The sequence below is a fragment of the Momordica charantia genome (genome assembly GCF_013281855.1).
Source record: "Momordica charantia cultivar OHB3-1 chromosome 6 unlocalized genomic scaffold, Mcharantia_2.0 BLBB01000006.1, whole genome shotgun sequence".
Taxonomy (NCBI): Eukaryota; Viridiplantae; Streptophyta; class Magnoliopsida; order Cucurbitales; family Cucurbitaceae; genus Momordica; species Momordica charantia.
Genome location: NW_028275164.1, coordinates 26,161,866 through 26,172,204, shown reverse-complemented (window position 1 = coordinate 26,172,204; position 10,339 = coordinate 26,161,866). Strand labels below are relative to the sequence as shown.

Here is a 10,339-nt window from a genome sequence, read left to right as displayed (position 1 = left end):
ATAAATAAAACTAAAATCTAATGAACCTTCTTTCATGAGAAAAAAATACTTACACCAAAATATAGAAAAAAAGAAGCTCGTCTAAAAAATGCCAATTCAAAATTTTAGTCGAATATTGTAAATAGTTTCACTCACCATGATTCAATAAGATATATGAAACATTGCTGATTATAAGTGAAAAATTGTTGGACTTACTCAAATATGACACAAAAAAATAACAGCAATCTAAGTTTCTGTCAAAGAAAACAAAATTGCTAAACTGCATTAGTTCAGATAAAAATAGAGCATCACACAAGCAACACTAGTAATTGAAACAGTGAGAGATTCGTGCGACATAAGGACACTTGTTTCTCAAATGCAATGTCTAAATCGATAAAATTAATCCTCTTCCTCTCCCTCATTTTCGGCAATGTTGAAGTACCTGAGTTCATAAACGTTCCTATCTTTGTTGGCAGCGATCACTCGTAGCCAATCCCGCACATTGTGTTTCTTCAGGTACTTTTTGGTCAAGTACTTCAAATACCTAACCAAACAAAGACAGGATAACATCCATCATCATCCATTTTCCTTCCCTAAAAAGAAATTAATTTCGGAAGAATTCGAGTTCAAAGGCCAACTGCTGAATAATTCCAGAAGAAACAAGAGAACTTCAGCAATAGATATCACTTGGTGAAAATAACCGACGACTGAAGTAGTGCGGCGGGTGATTAGTGAATGAATAAATACAAACATATATCGGTCAGTTGACATCAATTAACTTCAAGAACTGTGTACATACTATGATAAAATTAGCTTATTAAAAACCTTGCGGTAATGGGAGCAAGGTGAAATAAGCTAAATAATGAAATAAACACTGAACCACAAATCATAAGTACATAGAAAAAAATGAGCATATTAGGCACATCACATAGCCTACAAGATCACAAACTAAAGAATATATCTCTAACAGTACTTGTATGCGTGCTCATATATTCACAAACAAGCTCCAAAATGGAGATATTCAGAACATCAGACAATGGAAAATAAAAATACACCAATTTTACCAACTTACAAGCTATAAATATTGAAACTAATAACAGTGTTTGGGAGTCAACACACACATGTTCACATGAATGGAGGAATCATCAAGTATCACAACCAACGGTTCAATATGAACAGTCTAAATTATTTCAAACATAAAAAAATAGAAGAATAGAAAGCAGCCCAAAAAATATTAAGGCAGTGCTCTCAAAACAATGCAGTGGAAAGTAGCCCTCATGAGGTGAATTTAGCACACATTCAATCTTTTCATTTTACAGAACCAATATCAAACAGCTAACAATTCTTTTTTTTTTCATAACAAGGAGTCAGAGATTTACTCCCCTATATCCGTGTCACCATGCTTGCCCCAAGACCGTACCCAGAGGACCAGGGTTCTGTGTATTAAGCACCCGAAGGTTCAAACTTAAACCTTGCCAACAGGGCCACCATTTAACGATTTTTCAATTGCAAGCAAAATTTGCAGACATAACAAACCTAATTTTCCCTTCGCTTTAACAAATCTAAAATACTACCAGGGCAAAATCCAAATCCAAATCCAAATCCAATCATATTGATATATCTCACAGAAACTCATATCCGTAACATCCATTACACTAACAAGTAACAACACTCAGAATCGGCCGCGACATTGATGAATAACAAACCATTGATCTCAAAGGAGGGGGAAGAACATGTACCTCTTGGAGAAATTACTGTCAGAAGTGACGGTAATTTTACTCTTCTCACGAGTAACAGAGACGGCATCGCCAAGCGCACCGGCCTTGCCTCCAACTTTAATCCTCTCAAGAAGAAACTTCTCGAGCGAAGCAATGTCCATAATCTTATCTTCCACCGGCTTCGAACAGTCGATTGTGAAGGTTACTCCCTTCTTCTTTCCCTTGGGACCTGCTGCACCTCCTCGACTCATTTTCGATCAAAAGTCTCTACAATCACAAATCCCCAATCGAATGGTGCCTCAAAAAGAGATGATTTCGAAGCAATAAGATTTCAGAGAGGAAGAAAGAAGAAGACGTACCAGTTGCTGCAGAAAAGTTGAGGATTCAGAGGATCGACGGCCGCCCAATGAAGCCACGATGACCTAGGGTTTACGTTATATAGGGAGAGAAAATTGGGCTGCGGCTGGATTCCATGAATATGGGCTTCAAAGTTTGAAAAAATAGAAACTTTACATGGGCTCAACCCATCTAAATTTTTTTTGTCCGAGGAATTTATAATTTCATTAATTTATTTTTTGTTTTTTTTAATAGGTTAAACTATCAGTTTAGTTTTTGGTTCTTAATTTTGTGCCTTCATCGACTTTGTACTTTTTCTCTTCCTTTGTTGTTTTTTGTAATTCATCAAATTGTTAAACACAAAATTAAATGATCGCAGTGTTATATCAAAAATAAAGTTGAATCTTTTATCTAATAGATCCATAGATTTTAAAAATTTTTACTGTGTCAAAATTTTATTGAATAAAAATTAAAAAATTTAGAAATTTGGTATTCTGTTATTAAAAAGTAAGCTTATAAATATTACATCAGAGGCCAAAACGAGCATAGTTTAACACTAATTTGCATATATCTTCAATCAAGAAGTTATGAGTTCGATCTCTCGTCCCAACATGTTGTACTAAAAAGAAAACAAAATTGATAACCTAAGGCCTTATTCTATAAGTGTTCATTTTCTACCTATGTCAGCAATTTGTCTCGGACAAATCTTGTACATAATAGAATTAGTTTGTATTTTTAATATTATAATAAAAAAACTTATGGAAAATATATTATTTTATAGTCTAAATTACCTTTACAATTAAAAATAAAAATAAATAGATAGACTAATAATAGGTACAATTTTCATGGGAGATGTTCTCAATGGCCACCTCGGCCTCTTCCCTTCCATGACCATCCATCTTCAAACGATGGTACGAGGGTTGAAGTTTGGACTTATTGACGTACTCTAACCCCTTCTACTCTCCCCTTCTTTCATCCTTGAGGGTTTATTTACTATGTTCGTTCAAGAATCTTTTCTTTTTACACAATATGTGCCATGAAAGTATTCTTGAATTGTTGTTATTCAAGGTCTAACTAATAAGATTAGGCAATCATATCTCGTTCATTCTATCTTCGACAGCATACTTATCAATATGAAAGCCAAGCTAATGAGCTAAACTAGTTACAATTTTGTAACAACTTCTTGTAATGGCGGTAATATCATGGTCTCTCCCTTGACTCCTTATAAATGTACACTCACTCCTGCATACAAGTATGCAATTTTGTCTAGAACTAACCTATTTAGCTCGAGTTTTAGATTGATTTGGGTGTCATATAGTGTTTATTCATTGCGTGCAAGTTTTCTTGCATAGCTCGGCAAGGAGAAGCTTGTTGCTATTATTGGCTCGTTAAAATCCTTATCATCATAAGGCCTCATAATTCTAAAGGTGTTCATTCTACCTATGTCGCAAATAGTCTTAGGTTATACATGCTATAATTAACAAAATTTTCATAATATAACCGAAATAGATATTGATCAATATAAAGATTGCACGATTAATTGATTTAAAGTAGTAAATCAAAATTTTGTTTAAGAACGAAATCCAAGGACGTGTTCTTGAATACATGGCGAGCTCCAAGCTACACCCTTCTCTGCTACCGAGCATCTAGCTTCACCACAACTACATGCTCTCTCCTAATTCTTTGGCACTTCTTAGTCCACAAGAGACTTGATTTTCTCTCCATCTTTCTAGGCAAATAGGTGACCCCTACTTGTTCTTGTCACTTGGGCGGCCAACGTCTAGAATTGATGGTATTAAGATGCCATTGTGTCAAGATATTTTATCCATCTCAGAAGGACGTGTAACGATAAAAACTACTGACCATCTTCTTGTTCCTAGCCGTCTGTTACAAGTTCGAGAAGCTAGGAATTCTAAATATGAGGGATCCCTCCAAATAGAGAGGGGTGGGCAGGACTTCTGCATGGGCGTCCCCCTCTTACTAGTAGTGATGGCACATTCTACTTCATATCTAGGGAGGGGCATTGAAATCCTTCCCTTTGATAGCGTCTTAAGAATGATTTTGGTGAGGGGTTCTCTTAAGAATAAAGGAGTGAAATATAATCTAATGCATGTTCATGCAAAATATAAAATTTATTTCATCATATCATAAGAGAAGAAAGATCGTAGCGTAGAAAAGAAATTTAATTTCAAGGCTTTCTACCAATGACCGGAGACCAGAAAGGGGAATCGAGAGATAAGCCTTGAGCGGTCAGACCAATTACGATCGATTCGCTAAAAATTCGACGATTCGAGATGAGCTGCTAAAAGAAGGAAGAGCGATAGAGAGAGGTGGAAGGAAGAGAGCCTCTCATGCATTACCAGAAGGAGACAGCGCGGAGAGCGTTAAGACCTAGAACTTCAGAACGTCAGTCAGTGATTGCGCCATAACAGAGTGCGTTAGGGCGGGAGAGATATTCATTAATGAAATTCATAGGGATTGCGATTGCAATACTTGTTAGTTGAGCTCATTTCTTTCCATATATACTCAACATTATCCATTTATGTTATCGATCAATCTATACTACAAATAAAAGATATAAAAGGGACGATTAGAGAAAACAAATTTCTCCTCATTTTATTTTTCTTTATAGCTCATGAATTCTCAAATAATATATTCCCGACATTATCAATTTATAAGTTTCAATTGTCTCTATACAACATGGTCAAACTTCACATTTTTTTTAGTTGCTAAATTACTTTCTCAGTCTCAGAACAACAAAAAATCTAGTAGTAAAAAACTTCAAGAAAATTATATGTATAATTCTCGACTAAATGTTTAAACGAAACTCAAATAGTCAGTATGGAAAGAAACCTTCATAATTGGTCTAATAGGAAAATAATTTATAAAATAGGAAATTTTGATTTCATGCCATATTACCATATAAGAATTAATTAACAAATAATTCCAGTCAATAAAAATCATGAAACTTTTTATATGTTTTAAGAAAGAAAAATATAAATTCATTTCTATAAGATAAAACCCTTGCATAGATTAGGCGTAAATGCCGCAATAATACTATTACTGCGTGATAAAAGATTTATTATTTATTTATTCATATTTGCCTTTTTTTTTAACAGGGAAATTATTTAAATTTTGTTTGAATAACAAATTTCATCTCCAGCGTTTGGGCTTATTTCAATTTGATTTTGGGTGTTTTTAAAAGTTTCAACTTTACTCGTTTTTGTTTTTGTTTTTGACTTAGCACTCTTAACCCATTTGGATTTTTTAGTAAATTTTACGTTTAACATTTTTTTCTATAGGAATTATATCCATTGATTCTTAACTTTGAATAAGATTAATAGTAACGAGAAAGTTATTTGCCTTTTCCATTAAGAAAATTGTGAAGAAATTGACCTATTCAAACTCAATATTTTACTCTTGCAAACATTTACAACTACCGCAGAATTAAAAATTATTAATCAACTTGGCTGCAATAGTTGAAAATACTATTTCTACTTTGACATATAAAATTTTAATGTTTTATTGACTTTCAACCATGAATGCAACTGTTTTTCTTTATAAATTGGTAATCTTATTTTTAAAAGCATAGTAATTTATAGAATTTTATTTTTGTAACGATGGTTTATAGATTGAATATGGATGGTTTTACTCCATTTATTTATATTTTGTAGAGTACGTTTATCCATCAAAATTCACTCGTAAACTTCTCTTTCAAGAAAAAATAATCTACTCCTTTCATTTATACTTATATACATGATTGATTGGTATACTGTTTTATTGTGTGTGACGTTACATTATTTTTTAATATTTTGACATAATAGATAATGAATGAGAATAGTACGGTTTTTCTTTTTGAAGTTAAAATATAAATTTGATCTTTGAAATTTCAAAATGTGTCTATTCATTTTCTGTGTTTAAGAAAAACTTCTAATAAATCTATATTTGACGTTAACTCCAATAGTTTAATACTTACTTAACAGATTGACTATATCATCTAAAGATTACGTGACAGGTTGATTTTAGCTTGATTCAAAAGTTCGATGAGGTAAATGATACATGTATAAAGTTAAAGTATAAGACTAAATAGATAAAATCCGGAAAGTTTAAATATTAATTACTTACTTTCCAAACGTTGAACATCTTTTATAAAATTAAAGAAAAATAAAACAATAATTAAAAATAAAAAATGTCTCTTCAATGAACTCATAAGACCTTCAAAACTTACTAATCGTGGACCTAGTCAAAGAATTTACTATTAACCATGGAGTAGACTTTCTCAAGAACTTTCTTTTTAAAAATTGGATACATGCAATGAAGACAAACTATTTATTAATCAATAATTTGCAATGTAGAAATTCAGGTTTCGACTTTTAAAATAACTTTTACTCTTCTCGTCTCTCATATTTATTTTATTTTCTATTTTGTTTTCTATTTCATCTTAAAAAATATATAAATGTTTTTTTTTTTGTTTATTTTGTTTTCTTTGAGGAGAAACGTTTTTTTATTTCAACTTCAAAAGTATTTTTTTTTCTATTTCAACTTCAAAAATATATACGGTATTTTTTTTCTTTATAAAGAAAAATATATACAGTAACTATAACCTAAAGTTGTTTAAATAATTAGATCTAGATATTTATTCGTATTTTGATTGTAGCTAGTTTGAACTATCATTTATATTTAAAATAATAATAATAATAATAAGTAACTTTCATGTTTTTTCGTTTGTTAACAATTTTTTTTTTAATTTCCTATTTCTTGTTTTCATTTTTTTTCTAGACATGGTAACTGTTTGCTCTTTCAATGTTTAAGAAAATAATCATCAAACATTTTTTTTACAAGATTAAAAAAGGAAGAAACAATTACGGTACACAAACTTTTTTTCAACATAAATCCAAATTTGCAATAGTTTGGTAATGCCATGAATCCTTAAAAAGCATTTTTCAATAGAAATCCAAAAATTGCCATGAAAAAGAAAAAAGATGGTTTGTGATTTTCAAATCTTTTATACAAGGTAATAGAGTGATAGCTCCCCACAAAATTATCTAGGTTTTGTCAAGTATTTATAAGAAGGAACTAACATAACAAATTCTTCAGAAAAATGATGGCTTTTAACTCCTGATGAAAGGAGGACCAAAAACGGCAGATTCAAAGCCATTCTCAAAACTTAGAAACCACTTAAACAACCAAAACGAGTAATTGACAAATATCTCCAATCAAGACATTGTGAGTTTGATCTATCTTGTACTAAAAGTTGTACTAAAAAAAACAACTGAAACAGAACTCCTCATAACCAACATTTCATTCATAATACAAAATCATTCAATTCACTTTCATGTTTACACAAAGAAATTGCTTACATGACCTGGGCAGAATGAGTGACACCCCAATATTAATAGCTTCGAAATTAGTGAGAAAAAAAAAAGAATGGAGAAATAAGAATTATAAGCCTCTCAATGACACTACTTTATTACCATCCAGTGTAGAAAGGGAGAGAGAGAACTTAGTCCTTGTGTGAGTAGTTATCAATTGGAAGAAACTTGGCATATCGCTCCGCCTTTGCTCCTGATTTGTGTTCATAGTATTCAACAACAGCAGCACCAGCAAGAGCGGCTAAGGTAAGAGCCTGTGCGTGTAACCTGACAGTGATTTTGAAGAAGCAACGCATTGGAATCAGATATCATACAGAAAAAAGCATGGAAAAGGATGCCAATGTCGAGGTGTATCTACTAAGAGCGTTTTAGAAATAAGTTGTTAATAGCAAAAAGTACTTTAAGTATAATCACTAATCACTTTGATGGTTGGTTCTATGCCCCTAAGAGTATTAAGCCAAAAGTACTTTACAAGTGCTTTGTGATAGAGGGCCTCTGAATTTTCCCAAAAACGCTCCCACACATAGCCTAAGCCATCTAAAAGGTTCTATACATCTGCCTATGATTTTACTCCTCAAACTTCTGTCAAATTTTCAGTCTGATCCTTCTTAGAACGTCTATCCCCTTTCTATTTCCAATCCTCTATGTTTGAAATCTCAATTGTAATCCTCAAACTTAAATTAAATTCCATAATTAACCATTATTGTAAAGATAGTAACATGGATATTGAATAATGAGATAACGAGCAGAGTTGCATCAAAGATGCAATGCGCTTCAATTATTACATGACATTGAAAAACAATGAATAGATGAGAGATGATTAACATGCACATAAAATAATTCTGATCATATGGACATAGTGAAAAATGTTAAAGTGTTTTCAATCAATTAAAAATCACAAAATATGAGAGTGTTTTTGGTGTTCATCATCAAAACAAAGCATTCTATCATATAACAAGCGTAAAAAGATACAAGGAGGGAGAAGAAGGACTGAGAGCTGCTTGAAAGCTGTTCCAAAATGCAGTTTTCAGATTTTAGAACAAAAATTAAAGAAAAACATGTTCTCATAGCTGTTTTTTCTCCCCTTTTCTTTTGAGATAAATCAAAATTGTTCTACTCTCCAAATCAGGGACATAATGATTAAATACAAACAATCTCAACCGTTCCAAGCCACCCAAAACATCTCTCCAAACAAAATTGGGGGGAGGATACTTGTTTTCTCAAAATAGCTCCAAAACATCCTTAAGATTTAAAAACTCAGCAAGATCCCCAAAGAGGGATGGTTTTTTCAGGCTTTCATCAAATAAGGTCGATTCATTTGGCCCTTCTAGAATCAAAATTCCATTGACATGCAGAACTATAGCAGAACTCCAAATTCTAGGATTAAGAAACAAAAACATCAACAATTAAGCACAAAATTAGAAACTCACCTAGCGTGGATGATCTTCACGCTGGTCTTCATATTAGGTTGAGACCAATTGTACGCAATAGAACCCGCTATTCCGCTAAGCCACAGAGACCCTTCACCCCAAACGATACACAACAATTAAAATTAAACAAAAACTCAACTAGACCACAAATCGAAACACAAACCGCCGAAAAGCACAATCAAAACGAAAATTAGAAGATGAAATAGACGATTGATTACCAACGGTACGAAGCTTGTGCTCGGAAACCCACTCCCTCAGGGATTCGAGTTTGCCCTTAGATTCGGCCATGGATGACGGAGACAGAGAATCAGAGCGCCGAAGCAAAAGGCAGAGGAGAGAGATAATGAACAAAAGCAAGAGGTAGAGAGAGAAAGTGCCGCGGAGGTCGGTTTTGAGAAAAAATGGCGAAGCTGTATGGAGAGATTTATTTATAGGAGAAGGAAGAAAAGGCGAAATTGCAAAACGCCTCAATTTCGGTGGGCGGCGGGCGGAGCGAAGAGAAAACCACGTAATTAAATAATGTATTTTTAAATGATAACAAAAAAAGAAAAAAAATGTAAACTATATGTTTTTTCAGTACAACATATTGGAGAAAAGATTTAAATTCATAGCTTCTTGGTTGGAGGTATATAACAATTACCACTAAACTATCCTTATTTTGGCAGACAAAACTATATGTTAGAGTCGGATTGAGAGTTTTTTCAATCGAGTAATTCAGTGTGTTTATTTATTTATGTTTTCTCCCTTGATAAAGAAAAATAGAATAAGATAGTTGTTCAAGCATGGTAAAATAATATTTTATTTATTGAAAACGAAAATAAAAAATTTGAAATTTATTTTTGTTGTTACTAATTTTTTTTTTTTTTTTTTTACAATTTTGATAATGTTTCTGGTTAGAAACATAAATAGTTGTTAAATCTCAGATTTCTTAGTAAAATTGGAAACGAAAAACAAAAAAAAAAGAAATTTTATCTTAATGTTTTAATATTTTTCAGTTTAGTTTCTTAGGTAAATATTAAAAATGACTAATGATAAACTTTTACAGCATAATGTCCTGTGAATGAGCATAAACTTAGAAGAAGAAAAAGATCTCCTTGGAGATAAAAGCTTCGTATGACTTCTCCAAATTTCTGAGAAATTTGTAGAAATTTTGAGTGTTCTTTTTTTTCTTTCTCCTTTAAATTTTCACCACTTCACTTAGTATTATGTTATATAATTTTATCGTTAGTCAATTTTAATATTTATTAATAATGAAGGACATAATTGAATTTTTCTAAATAATAGAGAGTCTACCGAATGAAAAAACTCTCCAATATTACAGATGACGTAAATTATGCCAAAAAATTATTTGGAACCAAGACGTTTAATAATTGTTGGACGTAGATTTTAAACTGTATCATGCACTTAATTCGAAATACAAAATTTAAATTCTCTCACACATGGAGTAGTGTAAAATCCTTAGCTTTTTTCTTTCTTGCTTTTTTTTTTTAGAAAATGAAAAGTA

At 32.0% G+C, this 10,339-nt stretch overlaps 2 protein-coding genes across 2 annotated transcripts; both read right to left on the bottom strand.

The window, feature by feature from the left end:
- Nucleotides 1-140: 140 nt before the first annotated feature.
- LOC111015359 (Ribosomal L22e protein family) lies at nt 141-2,202 on the bottom strand. Its single transcript, XM_022290374.2, has 3 exons — nt 2,057-2,202; nt 1,719-1,964; nt 141-523 (listed from the first exon to the last, which is right to left on the bottom strand). Exons 2-3 carry the CDS (start codon nt 1,946-1,948, stop codon nt 379-381), a joined length of 375 nt encoding a protein of 124 aa, XP_022146066.1. The 5' UTR covers nt 1,949-1,964; nt 2,057-2,202; the 3' UTR covers nt 141-378.
- A 5,104-nt stretch (nt 2,203-7,306) lies between these two features.
- LOC111015231 (uncharacterized) lies at nt 7,307-9,289 on the bottom strand. Its single transcript, XM_022290187.2, has 3 exons — nt 9,054-9,289; nt 8,836-8,926; nt 7,307-7,672 (listed from the first exon to the last, which is right to left on the bottom strand). Exons 1-3 carry the CDS (start codon nt 9,121-9,123, stop codon nt 7,537-7,539), a joined length of 297 nt encoding a protein of 98 aa, XP_022145879.1. The 5' UTR covers nt 9,124-9,289; the 3' UTR covers nt 7,307-7,536.
- Between the last annotated feature and the right edge of the window lie 1,050 nt (nt 9,290-10,339).

What these genes read in the sequence shown, in the direction of transcription:
- LOC111015359 (XM_022290374.2), bottom strand. Translation starts at nt 1,948, where the DNA reads ATGAGTCGAGGAGGTGCAGCAGGTCCCAAGGGAAAGAAGAAGGGAGTA. An exon ending in GACAGTAATTTCTCCAAGAG is followed by an intron (nt 524 to 1,718) that starts GTACATGTTCTT and finishes TTGTTTGGTTAG; the next exon opens with GTATTTGAAGTACTTGACCA.
- LOC111015231 (XM_022290187.2), bottom strand. Translation starts at nt 9,123, where the DNA reads ATGGCCGAATCTAAGGGCAAACTCGAATCCCTGAGGGAGTGGGTTTCC. An exon ending in GCACAAGCTTCGTACCGTTG is followed by an intron (nt 8,927 to 9,053) that starts GTAATCAATCGT and finishes TTTGGGGTGAAG; the next exon opens with GGTCTCTGTGGCTTAGCGGA. An exon ending in GTGAAGATCATCCACGCTAG is followed by an intron (nt 7,673 to 8,835) that starts GTGAGTTTCTAA and finishes AATCACTGTCAG; the next exon opens with GTTACACGCACAGGCTCTTA.